We start from the raw sequence: 16,385 nt of genomic DNA, 5'->3' as shown, positions 1-16,385 counted from the left end.
TATATTCACAAGAGACGACACGTACTAGATCCATTCTAGATACCTACGTTATAGTTCACTTTTGCAGCGCAATTCGGGCAACCAATGTCACTTTTACGTTAGATAGAGTAAGATATCTATTAGATGTGAACTGGATCTCTAAGTCATATCCTGCGGAAATCGTTCAAGAGTATCTCCAGAATCGCGCAAATGTCAAATTTGACAGGTTAGATCTTAAACATATCGTTATCGTATCTTGGTGATGTCTAATAGACGTCTATTCAAAATCCGAATCGGGCCCTCACTCTATTGATATGCGATATCATTGTATTGATATGTGAAAACTGCAGTAGTTTTTGAGTTTATTGCGAATATACATACGCACAGACAGATGCGGCGGGGGATAAGGTGTAGTGATGCAGTGTGCCATGCGCATGAGTGACCAGTCACGTTAGTAGGTAGGCAAAGTAATGAAATAATACAACGATTACAAATATGGAATTGATTTATTTCGTTCTATTCATATGAATAAATTGCAAGTAACCTAATATGATAAATTACGCATAGGTATTATAAAAATATATAATGATTACAAAATTATACTTAACTAGGCAAAATGTAGTTATCCACAACTCGCCACTTTGGAGCAATGGCTGAAGCAGGAAGGGTTACAATTTATAAGTGGGTATGGGTATGACATTCAAGGAAATGTTTACTTTTACCCATCTACGGAAATAGTTGATTTTGGCTGTCTATAAATGTATGCAGTCTTGGCCGAAACGTTAATGTAATTAACCGTTATAAATTGAACCGTAAACTGTAACCGTCCGTTACGGTTTAATTTATATTAATTGCAATTAATTAGCGTACGGCCAACACTGACTGTATGTATGTTGGTGTCGTGTGTTCCACCCTAACGTCACAACCGACCCGAATTCGGTGGATTAGTCAATCCATTCGGATTTATGACCCTGACCCTGACGTGGCTACGTTTTTAACCGACATTAAAAGAGGGGGAGGTTTTGCTTGTTTGTGGTTGGATTACATCAGCAACTTTTTTAACCGGTTACATAAAGTATGAGGTTCTAAACGAGATAAACCGTAGTTGGGTAAGTGATCGTTTTTCAAAATTTTACTTGTATTCATTGAAATAGGATAAATCAGGTATATGGAGCATGTACGTAGTAAATTAACACTAAAGAGTATAATCTTATTGCACAAGTTGCATAAGAACTATTAAATTCACATAGATTGCAGTCAGTGACGTAACTAGGGGGGGGGGGGGGGTGCACGTGCCCCGGGCGCCGTCCAAGGGGGGACGCCAAACCCTAAAGCTTCCTCAAGAATCACTCTATTGGTAGGTGAAAACCGCATGAAAATCCGTTCAGTAGTTTTTGAGTTTATCGCGAACATAAAAAACAGACATATGCGGCGGGGGACTTTGTTTTATAAGGTGTAAGGTGTGTTCCGTGTGTTTATAACTTTATAGGCCCGCTGTAAATGTGTAGGTACCTATAGGTATTTAAAGGACGTGCTCCCTCACCCTTCTTTGCGAATAATTACTTGGATAGTCGATAATAAGTAATACAAAATAGAAAATATGACGATAGATATGGGTACGACTAATGAGTTTTAGTTATAGTTATGATAGTTATCCCAATCTTAAAACACTGGAATGTCGTACATGTTTTAAGTTAGTAATGAGTTAAATTTTAATACTATCACATCTGTTATTTAAAACAGCATTCGATTTTTTTTTTAAGTTTTGTATGTATTTCACAGTATGTGTGATATAGTGCTGTTGGCTTACATAGGAGCCCAAACTTTAAATACTTGACATAAATAGGTTTCAAAAACCCTTAACTATTCTTACAACTTGTGTTATTCTTGGGAAAAGGGACAGTTGCCATAAAAAAATATTTGCATACAGGACTTGAACCAAAATATCTGAACATGAACTCAAAAGCTTGATAATAGCATTGTGCTCAGATATTTGTGAGTACCGAGCACGACTGGACCTGCACTTGCGTTGTAATGTATGGATGTTCATAAACGATGTCACACCGCTTGCGTGTGGCGTTCCTTACATTACAAGACGCGCTATACTACGCTTCACGCGCAGTACGCTACGTAACTGTTGTGAAGCGATATTAAGTTAGGAAATATGTCAATTAATATGGCTTTATCTCATATTATAATTAGCCACTGCACACAATGCAATATGAACTAATGCCCCTATTCTCAGAGAATATCACAATGAGATAAAACAACGCAACCGCTCCTACCCCACTCTTGGGTAAACAAAGAGCTTCTAAAGACATTAAATATACAAGTTACACACTACTTATCATGTTATGAATCTCATTAATATTTTTCATAATGGACCGGATGTGGAGAAGATTTTCAAAGGCACAATGTACATTTAATCAGCTTCCTGTAAATAAATAAATAACTTATGGCGTAAACTATACAAGAAATATTCATAAATAGTTGAAATGCATGTACAAAGTGTATCAAGTATTAAACCTAGGTAGGAAGTGGGTTATAAACCCTACTACTAGGCCTAATTCAACTAATTTTTAATTATACATAGTTATCTTTTGACAATCATAATGAGTTCCGTATCGCCTCATTTGTTATCCTTGTAGGAGTATTGCACATTACACTAACTTTACCATTTCAAATCCTTAATTATTACTGTAAAATTATCCAACTATACAGGGCGTCCCAAGACCAAGGGACATGTAGGGAAAATACCTTAAATATCGTAGATAGGATATTTTGCTGAAAGAAGACATTATTTTAATTTAAATAACAATTTAAACTGCATTCATAGATTTTTAAATAATTACATGGTTGAAATAATAATCCTTATGATGTAGCCTTTCGATCGGTATGATAAAACTACAGGTTGATTTTTTTCTCGTGTAACGGGTTTGATTCCCGGTTCAAACATGTAATTATTTAAAAATCTATCAATGCAGTTTAAATTGTTTTTTAAATTAAAATAATGTCTTCTTTCAGCAAAATATCCTAACTGCGATATTAAGGTACTTTACCTTGGTGTCCCATAGTCTTGGGACACCTGTATACCAGTACTACAACTATGGTTCCTCAAGCTGAATACGTAATTAAGTTTAAATACCAATATTCTTTTTAGTTCTGTCAGTTTTTAAATTAATTTATAAACATAATATTTTGCCATATAACTATGACATTCAGATGAAGTTCAGATGAGTCACACCTGATATTTGAATAATTTTGGAACATAGTTGGGAGTTTATCGGCTATATTTGGGTGATTTTATAATTCACTATTAAGCACAAATTACAAAAGAGTCTTCAATCAAGTTCCCTTATTACTGATGCAAAAAGAGGCATAAAAACATGTAAGCTATGTACCTATAGCTTGAATCTATTATATGCTCTATTAATAGACTAGACAAGCAACTATATGCCTTTCAGAGCTCCTGATTGCTGGCATGGTATAGCCATTTTAATAACAAAACTTCCGTGAGACACAGACATATTAAATATATTAAGAACGGGTCACTCACGTATTTTAAGTCGAAAAACGCTCGACATGTTTCACTCCGTACCGAGGAGTGTCATCAGGAGCTTGCGTTTACGGTGACAGACCGGCGCAGACTGCGGGCCGCAGCTCTCCGCGCCCGATGACTCCGAGCGTTTTTCGACTTAAAATGCGTGAGTGACCCGTTCTTAATATATTTAATATGGTATAGCCAATTGAGTTAGTCTTTCGATGTTTAATATAACTCTACATTATTATGGATACAATAATGCTGCTATGCTAACAACATATGCAGTAATCGCAGTTGGAAAGTCATGCAATTGTTTATCTTGTTCTCTTTGAATAAGTTCATGTACTGCACATACAATAAGCAGGGCAGAAAGTATACTTCATTATATAAGATAATACTAATATAAACAACATTCAAATAAAATATGGCAGGTATAAATGTTATGTTACTACAAAATAATCAATCTTGTTTTTTACCAAACCTTTACCACTTTTTCTTTATCTTTGGATAAACTATTTTACAACTGCAGTTATATCAAAATAACCAGAACATAAAATAATAAGTCTCATCAGATTACCAGTTACATTACTTAAGTTAATAAATTACAGGAAATACAAACACAATACTGAATTACAAAATTATAAAGTAGGCTTCGAAAATTAAATGAATTTATGAAATTTATATTACATGTCAAAAAAAATTAAAACTTAAGTATAAAATTATAAAATAATGTACAAAAATATAAAGGGACATTACTTCAATTAATTGCAGGGAATTATTTACAATTTACACGCAATGAAGATATGGTAACAGCACTGGCGCATATTAAAGTTATAGTTAAGCATTTACTTAATTATTACAATTAATTTCCTTAAGCATTTGTTTAAAATGCACATATATTAAATGCAGGTTAGTGAAATGAAAATGTGGCTTACTTAAGATTAGTAAGTATTTAGATTAAGTGTTTACCCGACCTTGTTGATGAGTTCATCACAGATGGCCGTCAACTCCTCATTGTCCTTGATCTTCTGCGCGAGGGACTCCTGCAGGGAGGACGCGTGTACTTCACTCTTCTTCAACATGGCATTCAGCTTCAATATCTCAGCCTGGTGAGACTTTTTGACCGAGTCAAGCTCAGCATTAGCCTTGTTTAACTGCTGCATGGCATGTTGACGCAAAGTCTCATACCTGGCTTCTAATTTCTGTATTGCATCATTGTTTTCCTCTACGGACCTTTTTAGGGCCTCTTCATTGCCTTTGTAGCCTTGTATGATGACCTTACATCTTTCATACTTTGTGTGAACATCATTGAAGGCATGTTCCATGGATGCCAGATGTGATGCAGCTTCATCTCTTTCCCGGACTAGTGTAACTCGTTCCTCTGCCCATCTCTTGGCTTCAGCTTCACGTTCCCCTATAAGGGATGAGATAGTTCTTTCATATTCCTCCATGACTACACTCATCTGTTTGTTATTTTTAACTTTTTCTGCAACGCGCTGCGAGAGAGCCTTTTCTTTTTCAGCATATTCCTCATTTTGTTCTGAGAGCTTTTTGACTTTAGTCTCACACTCCTCGAGACGATCTCTTAATTCCCGATTGAGATCTCTGAGGTTCTGCGCTTCTTCCTCTTGAGCTGTGAGCAGTTCCTTGACGGCCCGCAGCTGTTCCACCGTGTGGGGGTCCATGTCTGACGTGCGGGTGAGGACTGGCGGGGGCGGGGGGGTGTTTCCTCCCAGGCTCAGGAGTCTGTCGATTGTAGCAATAGCTGGGGACACTATGTTCGATTTTACGGGCGTAACCTTCGGCGTTGAAGACAGCTGACTTCTGTTCACTGCGGGAGTAACCACCTGCGTGGGTTTCTCAGTATGACCACTATGACTTGGCTGAACAGACAATTGTTGCATTGAGTTCACTATATTTTGCTCCGTACCTGACATGGTACTGCTAAATCTTTCTCACTATATCTTAAACACAGTGTTCATTGACGAATCTTGTACCTGGAAATACATAATCATACTTAATATAAATATCAAGGTGAGTCAACGCGAGTACATGTATTTTACTCGATGTCCTAATTAAGTGAAGGCTAGCATGATACTTTTGGAGACAACGAATTGTACGAAGCATCTCAATAAAAAGGTCAACATCCTACGCTCGGAAATATAACTCCTAATACGATATGATCATAAAGAGAACCTTCGAAAGCAAACATACCGCATGTCCTTGAACAACTGCGCACTTGGATAGAAATCACTAATTAGGAATACAGATAGATTGGAATCTTATGCCAATGTCTGCACTTTATAATTAAATAAACATTTACCACAGTACAAACTATTAGGAAATAACGATGATGACATCAGTCAAGTCCACTACCAATTACTGCTAGACCATAGACAACGTGGAATTGACAGCTTGTTTAGTGTTACAGGTGTAAAAAATAACGGACATAACAGACGATAGAACGGAAGTGATTACACACAGAGCAAGCAGCTTGCCCAGAGATGTGACTTATTTGAAATACTTGTATTTAAAATGCAAATACAAAATGCAAAATACCTATTTTGTATTTAAATACCTTTAGAAGAAAACTATTTTGTATTTTATTTGAAATAGTTTTTGGGACCTATTTTCTATTTTCAAAATACAAAATACTTTATAGTAGATAGGTAATGTAGGCAGGAGTTACAATCTCTTCTGATGTTACAATCCTGGCAACTTTCTCATTCTTTTAACCCTTTGACCGCCGTTGTCCGGTATAGAAGACAACGATAGAACGATACGCTGGCGCCGTCGTCTTGTATACAAGACACAAATTCAACCACTGAGTTAATGTGAAAATAATAACAATTGCAATTTCATTTACACTCGTGTTCATATTTAAAGTCTTTGTTTTTTCATTTATTTGCTTTTTAAGCCGCTATATAAATCCCTTCTTTTATAATAAGGCATTTAAAAAAATTGCTCCAATTTTCAACATTTTTCATGTTCCTCGTCGCCGTTGTCTTGTATAAAAGACAGCTAGGGATGGGAATGTTAACTCGATATGGGAATTTTTAAAGTAAATATAAAGTCAGAAATATGTTTTTATCTAAGTATTTGAACACTTGTTAATCGCCAATTTTTTTCAACGAATAGTAGGTAACTACTTACTAGAATACGTAGAACGAGAGTCAGATAGGCATAACTATATTTAAAGTTCAGGTAGCTTCTTTAGCTCTATAAAGTAGAGTCAGACAAGTAAATTTGCCATTGTAGATTGTGGACTATTTAATTGCAGAAGAGATAAATAAAAAAAATAATTGATGTTATTTTATAGCTTAGTGGGAAGGGATACACCGCAGCGACCGCTTCGCACAAGTGTGGTACAGGGACATACCTGTTTATCAGACTTTACTTTTATTGTTATAACATTGAAGTTAATGTGTAATTTTTTTATAACAAGTCGTTGAACGTTTTTTTGATAAGAGTTTACCTATAGATTAATGTAAACCAAACTGAAATTATAATGATAGATTCTAATTCCGGAATAATATCTTCACTCATAAAAAATTCAACCCACGTGTAATTTTCACTAAAACAGTTCCGGTATATTGACTTTATCGACACATGATGCGCAGCTTTAACGTTACGCCAATAAAGTTTACGTACCGACAAGCGCTTACGCCGTTGACCTAGAGACTATTATTAATTGATCCGCGCGGAAACAGTCCTTGTCGGTCTGCACTGCGGGCAGTCCATGGGCGCCGTTGTCTTGTATAAAAGACTTCTCGTACAGCCTAGTGCGGCGATATCACGTCTTGAATCGACATTGTTTAGTGGTTGTTTTTTATGTTAAATCCCTATATTTTAAACATTTTCGGGTGTAAAACATATGTTTAATTTTGGCAATTTGGAATGAAATTAAAACAGGATAAGAACAAAGCTAAATTAAAAAGATTTTTATTAAATATTGTAAATATCGATATCACTATTTGCAATCCCTAAACTTTTTATTAGTTGTTTACTTAAAATTTGCTCTGGCGTGTGAGTGAGCGTCTTTGCGGACTAGGTCCGGCGGCCAAAAGGTGGAACTGTTGAATCTGTTTAGTATAGTAACGTCGCACATGACCACAAACGTAGCGAGTGGTTAAAAGTGGAATCTTGAGTGTTGCGAGGGTTTCAAGGCACGAGAGGAGAACAAACTTTTCTGCCCTGGACGAAGGAACGAGAGGCATTATACTACCTGTAAAACATTACAAATTAATGCTTTAAAAGTTGGCCGTTAAAAACCATCATCCATACCTACATTCTACCGGTTAATATGAGCAAACAACTAGAAATTTGCACTTTAGATAGAGGATTGATTTCAAAGAATAAAGAGTAAGTCTTTTCAACTCGGAAATTCCGAGTAATACTTTTTAATTCAGACTAGGTATTCACTACTCAGAGTACCTTTTATCGCAAAGTATTTGTATTTTTAAAAAGTATTTTGTAAATACCTATTTCGTATTTTGTATTTAAATACAAATTCAAAAACTATTTTGTATTTTGCATTTGAAATAGTATTATCAAGGAAGTATTTGTATTTTGTATTTAAATACTTTTTATAAAGTATTTTTCACATCTCTGCAGCTTGCGACATCGGCCGTGAAATATATTATCGCATAATTTTAATTTTGGCCAATATTTCATATATATATATATATATGTGGTCAAACCAATTTGTCAGTCAGTAACAACCAGGAAAACTATCCTTATAATTTTCTTTTCCCCAGAAGTCCCCAATCCGCATTGGGCTAGCGTGGGGACTATAGCCCAAGCCCTCTCGCGCATGAGAGGAGGCCTGTGCTCAGCAGTGGGACGTATATAGGCTGAAATGATGATGATGATGATGAATTTTCTTTTGGGTGCTAGCAGGTGCTAGTATTAGTGTAAGACAAAGATAGTATGACTCTCTGTCTATGATTGATATGAGACAACACTTTGACAAATATACCACCTGTAATCTCTACAAGGTAGGTAGATTCTAACTCCTATTTTTATTATTTAAAATTCCATATATAAAGAATAAATTAGAAAATACGAATAAATAACATTTAAATTTGTTTATTGTAAATATGTTAACATAAATAGGTAAGTAACTTAAACACCGACGATATATTTTTCCGTTTTGTACATCTCATATGCAAATTCCTCATCATGCGTTGGATCGAATTCTAGACCTGAAACCGAATAAAACAATATTTAAGTTAATTAGTACCTACTATTATGGCTCAGTCAGCTAAGACTTCGCGAACTCACATGTCTACGACATTTTGAAAACATTCAAATTATGATTCGCGAATACGAGAATCGGCTGAGGTGAACAGCCGCACATACAACAGCATTTTTGCCTGTTAAGCTGAATCGGAGACGTTTCGTGCAGACTCAGTCAATAAAGGAAAAGTAAATACTTGGTAATATTAAGAAGTTATAGGTAAGTAAACCGGGACCCAGGCATGTCCTTAAACTACGTCCAGGACCCGGGTATGTCCTTAAACCACGTCCAAGACCACCGGTGGACGGGCAGCAGCGTCCCTCAAATTCGGTGTACTCGACTGCGATCGCCAACCCGCCTGCCAAGCGTAGCGATTATGGCATTCACCCCCCCCCCCCCCCCAAAAGGGGGAGGCCTATGCTCAGCAGTGGACGTCTCATGGCTGAGATGATGATGACGATGAGGTAAGTAAAACGGGATTTAATTGAAATTCCCAAAAAGGTTGTGAAGCCCTGTTCTAAAAAAACTAAAATTTTTAATGCGCGTTTCCAAACACTCCTTTCATGTTACGCATAGTTTCCTATATACTTAACTTACCAATATATTCTATTTCTAAATTGAATTCGCCATTAATTTTGTCGCAGCAGGTGATGCCGAAATGCGTCACTCTGTCGAACCGCACCCGGACTTGCTTGTCCTGGAGCCTGCCTTTCGAACCTAGAATAAACTTCGAAAACGGGATCTGAAAGCAAAATAAAAGGTATATTTATGAATTTCAACATTAATTTGATAATATAGTACATTCTTACGGTAGATGTCGCTATGTCTAATGGCTCCTCTATACGATGGGCGAACGCCGGCCACTCCAAGGGACGCAGCCATGCGGTAGAATGAGATAGCAATATCACTTGCTCCCTCTAACGCATAAATGCGTCCCTTGGAGTGGCCGGCGTTGGCCCATCGTGTAGAGGAGCCATAAGGCGTGTAAACAAAAAGGAAAGGTTTTCACGCTTCTGGTAAGCTTCCGTAGCTGAGTTCGTTAAGAGTGATCGTACCGGAGTTTTCAATGGTCGTAAGTTCAAGTCTTGCCGGAGGAATGATTTTTCCTTCAATAACTAATTTGTCCGACCGAAGTGATATATCATATATCCCATGTGTTCCGTTAACAAAGTTTTGTACGGAACACTAAAAACAAAGTATCGCTAGCAAAGTAGCACACATACACGCGTGAAGTAGTGCAAAATATTGTAGTCGCAATTTAGACAGCTAAAGTGGATACGCACTGGATTATTACCACATATTGTGCCAGCAAGTAGAGCGCCATCTATTTTCGATTCGTGATTCAACAATAGTTTGCTCCACTTTACGCGCGACTTGGTTTAGGGCCCCCCATCTGGCGTCTACAATTCTATGGCCGCTGCTCGACGCAACGTCGACGCAGCGTCGACGCAACTGCGCAGCATTTTCCATAGCGCTGACCAGACGCCGACGCTCGAAAGGCGCTAGATGTGGGGGGGCCCTTACATGCCTAGCCGTGTAAAGGTCTTACCGGCTTCGTAACACTATCCGGCCTCTCTACGGTCGGCCGTCTATACATACTCACCCGGCAAGCCCTTCTTTCCCGGTGTCTGCAGTAATGTACTATAATTCTTTAGATAATGTTTTAATACATGTTGACAGTAGACGAGTGATGAATTTTTAAACGTAACTACCTTAGCAATTTGCCAGTAAGGCCCTCCCCTGGTGTACAGGACGTAATGGTAGATATCGTTCCACGTGATATCGTAGTAGCCCTCGCACGACAGGTTGAGCAGGTAGGAGCGCCCGTCGCCGCGTATCTTTATCACCAGTGTGTTGTATAGATGCCAGTCGAAAGTGGATTCACGTTTGAATGATTTCTGCAATAAAAAAAAAGAATTAATTTTAAAAGTGGCTACCGTAGGTGTAAATTTGTCTTCTGAAGTATGTAGATGGCACATGCGGGACTGCGGGAGAGAACAGCAATACTGTAACAACTTACCCGGGTTCGCTGCGATCTTAAAGCGCAATACCCCGCCTTCTTAATCCTTCCATCCTTGGGTACCCTAGTGTCGAGATATCCGTGGAACAGGGCCCGGCCCGCGGGACTCATGTCCAATTTGCATGTGCTGTAGCCTTCGTTGTGGTCGCTGTCGCTTGTCGTCACGAACTTGTCCAGGACCGAGCGCTCGTTGAAACACCAGATTAGGTCGGTTTCACCTGGAAAGATGCGATGGTAATATTGGTAAATGATGGTGAGTGGATTGTTTAATAAATACGAAATGCACCGACAGCTAAAACCACATAAAAAGATCTTTTGTCCATCTACAATTTTGGTGATGTGGTCAAAAATATATTAAGTACTTACTCGTACCAAAGCATGTTTGTTGCATGCCAAATCCAGCCTCTCTGTTAATAATTGTTATCTATTTCTAATTTTGAAAGCATGTATTTTGGCAGAAAAAATGTGAGATCATAACTTGTTTCTTATTATCTATGAAAGATATGCAAATAAAAAACATCACTTAATTACGGGTTTTTATTTCAGAAAAATGCAATATAAGTACAAGCATATAGCATAAACATTAGATACACTGATCTTAGACGGATGTGTACCTATTTAGAATAAGGTGAAATGAAGAAACACTACACCTCAGTCCCATGATTAGATGCAGTAAAGAAGTCTGGGTTTTATAAAAACTATAGCAAAAAGAAAAATTAAAAACTGTTTAATATGTTACACACTTTAGATCTCTCAATTTATAGCCTCCTCCAAATAAAAAATCCAATATTTGCCACTGAAATTTGAACCTATAATGCAGCATAGAGTTGATTTTGTTTTGTTTGAAAATTGAAGAAAACAAAACAATTGCAACTCTATTACTACGAGGGCTGGTTGAAAAGTTCGCGGCCTGACCATTAAAAAAAAAACTTTTTAATTTTTTTCTGCCGCCATTTTGAACTGTCATTATTCAGTTGTCATCCCGCGAAATTTCAATTGTAAGACATTGTAAAAATAAATTATACGTCTGATTTAAAAATAAGAGTCAACAGATTTTTCATAATGGACAATTTGGAGCAACGTGCTGTAATTAAATATCTTCATAAAAAAGGATTGACTCCAAAACAAATTTTTGAAGATATGCAGTGTACATTGGGGCAATCCTGTCCATCATATACGACAGTAAAAAAGTGGGCAGCTGAATTCAAGCGGGGACGAGTCAATATCGCAGATGACCCTCGCCCCGGGAGACCAACCACTGCGACCAATCCACATAATGTGGCAATTATATGCGAGATGATAATGCAAGACCGACGATTAAAAGTAAGGGAAATAGCTGACATCGTAGGCATCTCCTATGAAAGAACCCAAAACATTATAGTCAACGAATTAGGTTTTTCAAAGGTGTCGGCGAGATGGGTTCCGAAGCTCCTTTCAGTGGAACAAAAAATCACTCGTGTAACAATTTCACGCGACTGTCTCGACTTGTTCGAAGCTGACCCTCAAGACTTTTTGGACAGATATGTTACTATGGATGAGACATGGGTCCATCACTACACGCCCGAGACTAAACAGCAATCAAAGCAGTGGGTTCGTGCTGGATCTCCGCCACCCAAAAAGGCAAAGGCCATTTTGTCGGCGAATAAAGTCATGGCATCAGTCTTCTGGGACGCAAAGGGAGTAATAATGGTTGACTATCTCCAGAAAGGTACCACTATAAACTCTGACTACTATTGCGACCTTTTACGCCGATTACGAGAAGATCTGAAAGTAAAAAGACCTGGATTGTTGACAAAAAAAGTTCTCTTTCACCAGGACAATGCACGTGTGCACACGTCAATAAAATCGATAGCAGAAATTCACAACTGTGGGTTTGAATTATTGCCCCACCCGCCCTATTCGCCTGATTTGGCACCATCGGACTTCCATCTATTTCCAAATTTAAAAAAACACATGGGCGGTAAGAAATTTTTTACCAACGACGAGGTCCAAGCAGAAGTGGACACCTATTATGAAGGCCTGGAGGAAAGTTTCTTCAAAAGTGGTATAATGGCTTTGGAATTCAGATGGAACAAGTGCAAAGAGCTCGACGGGGACTACGTAGAGAAATAAAAATATTAAATAAAATCTTTGGATTTGATTTCATACTTAGGCCGTGAACTTTCCAATCACCCCTCGTATTTCAATATGGATTAAATTTCATTGAAATTATTAAGTACTATAGGCAGGACCTTTGGGCCTTAGGAGGATAGTTGAATCTTTAATGTACCCAAACTTATGGTGGTCTCACACTAGCTGTTATATTAAGTTATATTACATTGTGTGGCAGGGACAAAGTGATAATATTGATAGTGTTTTATTATGTTGTACCTGTCACACAATTTTATATAACAGACAGAGTGTAGGAGCACCATTAATCTGTCTATACATGGTCTATACAAAACATAGGCGGGATTTGGACGCAATAAGTAACTAAGTGACATAGAGCAAAAAGATGAAAAAGAAAACACTAAGAAATAAATATTTTAAGTCAGTCAAACATCTAAACAAGGCAATTAACAACAAGATAAGGACATTAGGGACATTACTTGATTAGTTTACACATAATTTGTTAATTGAGTTTGTAATTATTAATTGTTACACCTATTTTATGTTTACATGTACAAGTTCAAAGTCTAATAGTTAGTAGAAGCTGTCTTACATTTTTTTAAATGGAATTTATAAAAAATGAATTCACAATGTACATTTTTAAAACAGTTCCTAGAAATTAGTCAACAAGCACCAAGACCTGTAAATGGAATATCAAATGCAGCTCAAACATAAGATAGCATTCTTTGATAATATGTTTCTAATCAAAAAGTTATAATAATATATCCAACTACAACAAGAGTCAAAATAATGTCATAATTGTAGAGATTCATCACAGAGATTTTAGATAATAGAATACAGTTAAATATCTCTAAAATGGTGCACTAAAGATCTAGTGCACCTCATTAATGAGCTGGTCACAAATTCTTGTCAACTCTTCATTATCCCTTATTTTTTGAGCCAGCGACTCCTCTAAAGACGAAATTTTGATCTCATGCTTTTTGATAGTGGCATTTAACTTTGTTAACTCCACACTGTGGTTTTTCTTCACAGTTTCCAATGTTTCATTGGCTTTAGACAAGCTTTCTTCAGTAATCTGTTTCAAGTTTGTATAAAGTTCCTCATATTTTTTCAAACCAGCTTCATACTCTGTAATTTTCTGCTCAAACATTTTTTCTGTTTCTTTATGCTCCATAATAATACTTTTGCATTTTTCATACTTGGACAGCAAGTCGTTGAATGAGCTTTCCATGCTAGCTAAGTGACTTAAAGCTTGGTCTCGTTCAGCGCTTAGCTTTTGTTGCATTTCCTGGGTCAGTAGTTGCTCCCGCTGATGCTCACCGATCAGAGAAGATATAGTTTTCTCATATTCTTCCATCACTACACCCATTTGTTTGTTATTCAGGTTCTTGTCATGAAGCTGCTGAAGTAGCTGGTTCTCTCTCTCTATCAAATTATGTTTTTCATCTGTAAGCTTCTTAACTTTCAACTCTAAATCTTCAATAGTACTTGTGTATCTACTCTCAATGCTGTGTAACGCAGACTTGAGATCCCCATTTTCCTGTCGGAGTATTAAAGCTTCATGTTCCTGCTTCTGTAGTATCATTCGAAGAGAATGTAGTCTGTCTACCTGGTGGGTGTTGGAACGGTGATGAGGACTGCGCGGGGCAGCAACGGGCGGAGTGCTCCCTATGAAATTTATGAGTCTGTCTGTAGCTACGTGACTAGAAGATAGGATTGCGGAGGCACTTCGAACCAACTGCGGCATTGCTTTAGCTTCAGTTTTAGGTAAATCGTTTTTGACAGGCGGAACCACTTGAGTAGGTTTTTCCCATGCACTAGAGATAGACCCCACAGACAGTGAATGCTTAGGCGTAGCGACACTGTTGTCAGCAAAAATGGATGCAGCACTTCCAGTTTCGTAGCCAACGTCAGCCTCTGTGGAGTCCGGGAGGGATTCAGGAGTAGCTGGAGGTTTCTGACGAGCGTAAAGCGGATCGAATTTTATGAACAAGCTTTCCTTGCCGCGGTCTACATGATTGTTGCTGCGAGTGGATTCGGCACACTTTACTAGATAGTCCATACTTGTCGGATCGATGTACAAAGGATCCTCGTAATGTTGAAGTTCCTGCATGGTTATATCACAAACACTGTCGAAGTCAGCGCCCGTGAGAAGGTCACTCGTCACATCAGCTGACTCGTGTGCCTGGTTGCCTCGCGGTGACATCGCCATCAGATCTCCGACCGAAGACACCGGCGTAATGAAACTGTCCTCTGATGCGACCGTACTGCCCCTCGCAGATAACATGTCCTCTTTAGCGCAGCTGCCGATCTCAATATCCGCACCACGGCCGAGGAGACTTTGAAACTTCTGATATATATTGCTCAAACTCCTGTTTTTATTGTAGGTCGGAGACGGATCGACAGTTACTATATTAGAGAACATCCGGCCTTCAGCCCCACGCGAGCTTACGTGCCACTGAAGGAAAAACTTCGTCAATCGACTTAAGTCTCGCTATTTTCGTCACTCGCACTCAAAAGGAGTAAAAACAAAACAGAAGTTACAACCGATTTTATTTTGTGTAGGTAACGGATATTTTTAAAATACCATATGACATTCGTCTTGTTTTTTTTTTCATCTTGCCAGACCAAAAAATGGTTTGGGTTGCCAACCTATTTGCACACTGTTTTAGCTACATTTTAAAACATCGAATCTTAATAGATTAAATCGAATCAAGAATTTGCTAAAAGAATAAATTGAATTTATTCTGATTTATGTTACATCACAAATAATAAAATAACAATTCGATGGGCCAATTTACTACCCGATCAGAAGACCTAAATACCTCGAAAATCGTTATTTCGTTACCTATCGCTCGAATATGCAAGGGTGATAGAGAGGCAGATAACATTTCGATTTTCTTTCTTCAGCTGTTCTTGACAGATCGGTCAGATAAATTGTAGCAATAAAATTAAATAAAATCATCATAAAACAAAGACCAAAATTATCTAGACTGCCTAGATCAAGCCTAGACTACTACTATTAGGTAATTTAGGTATATGTGAAAATAATCTAATGTTTTTGGATTTAGATGTAAAAATGAAACAAATTTAATAAATACCTGGTCTGGCGATAAGTAATGGATCGGTCAGGGCTAAGTCTTTCATTTCTTGCAACCATAGTTTTACTTCTGATTTTAATTCCTTGAAACCATTTTTGATGTGTGTGAGCGTCGATACATCTTCTTTTGTATTATATCCACCTTTACGTTCACTCTCATGAAACAACCATCGTTGTGTATTAGTAAGAATTGACGCAGAAGTGTATAGCTTTAACCTTTTATCTAAAACCCTGTTTAATACAGAGTACGCTCGGCAGCACTGATGAATTTTCACTAAATTATTCTTAAACAAAGCCATTTCACACTTCGAACAGTTTATTGATAGCACGAATTATTTACTAATAAATTAAAACATTTTAAATATTTCGCCTTTTTTATATAACCTACAACCAATAT

At 37.5% G+C, this 16,385-nt stretch overlaps 3 protein-coding genes and 1 long non-coding RNA gene across 4 annotated transcripts; 1 reads left to right on the top strand and 3 right to left on the bottom strand.

Annotated features, from left to right (window-relative positions):
* Positions 1-466: 466 nt before the first annotated feature.
* On the bottom strand, positions 467-5,913 carry LOC134673082 (transforming acidic coiled-coil-containing protein 3-like). The gene is made up of 2 exons (XM_063531021.1): positions 5,735-5,913; positions 467-5,517 (listed from the first exon to the last, which is right to left on the bottom strand). Exon 2 carries the CDS (start codon positions 5,455-5,457, stop codon positions 4,486-4,488), a length of 972 nt encoding a protein of 323 aa, XP_063387091.1. The 5' UTR covers positions 5,458-5,517; positions 5,735-5,913; the 3' UTR covers positions 467-4,485.
* Positions 5,914-8,621: 2,708 nt separating this feature from the next.
* LOC134673079 (complex I intermediate-associated protein 30, mitochondrial) lies at positions 8,622-16,384 on the bottom strand. The gene is made up of 5 exons (XM_063531019.1): positions 15,990-16,384; positions 10,780-10,997; positions 10,472-10,657; positions 9,357-9,501; positions 8,622-8,724 (listed from the first exon to the last, which is right to left on the bottom strand). The coding sequence occupies exons 1-5, from the start codon at positions 16,285-16,287 to the stop codon at positions 8,645-8,647; spliced, it is 927 nt and encodes a 308-aa protein (XP_063387089.1). The 5' UTR covers positions 16,288-16,384; the 3' UTR covers positions 8,622-8,644.
* On the top strand, positions 11,682-12,896 carry LOC134673081 (uncharacterized). Its single transcript, XR_010099409.1, has 2 exons — positions 11,682-12,235; positions 12,457-12,896. It is a non-coding gene; the product is annotated as an uncharacterized LOC134673081 (long non-coding RNA).
* LOC134673078 (transforming acidic coiled-coil-containing protein 3-like) lies at positions 13,290-15,536 on the bottom strand. Its single transcript, XM_063531018.1, has one exon. It carries the CDS (start codon positions 15,311-15,313, stop codon positions 13,760-13,762), a length of 1,554 nt encoding a protein of 517 aa, XP_063387088.1. The 5' UTR covers positions 15,314-15,536; the 3' UTR covers positions 13,290-13,759.
* Position 16,385: the final 1 nt, after the last annotated feature.

The sequence above is a fragment of the Cydia fagiglandana genome, chromosome 18 (genome assembly GCF_963556715.1).
Source record: "Cydia fagiglandana chromosome 18, ilCydFagi1.1, whole genome shotgun sequence".
NCBI lineage: Eukaryota > Metazoa > Arthropoda > Insecta > Lepidoptera > Tortricidae > Cydia > Cydia fagiglandana.
Note: the sequence above shows the minus strand (reverse complement) of the source record. Positions and strands in the feature narration are given on the sequence as shown.

Coding starts and splice junctions, on each gene's coding strand:
- LOC134673082 (XM_063531021.1), bottom strand. CDS start 5,457: ATGTCAGGTACGGAGCAAAATATAGTGAACTCAATGCAACAATTGTCT.
- LOC134673079 (XM_063531019.1), bottom strand. CDS start 16,287: ATGGCTTTGTTTAAGAATAATTTAGTGAAAATTCATCAGTGCTGCCGA. Junction 9,502..10,471: donor CTTACTGGCAAATTGCTAAG/GTAGTTACGTTT, acceptor TTTTGCTTTCAG/ATCCCGTTTTCGAAGTTTAT. Junction 8,725..9,356: donor TTTAGAAATAGAATATATTG/GTAAGTTAAGTA, acceptor ATTCGGTTTCAG/GTCTAGAATTCGATCCAACG.
- LOC134673078 (XM_063531018.1), bottom strand. CDS start 15,313: ATGTTCTCTAATATAGTAACTGTCGATCCGTCTCCGACCTACAATAAA.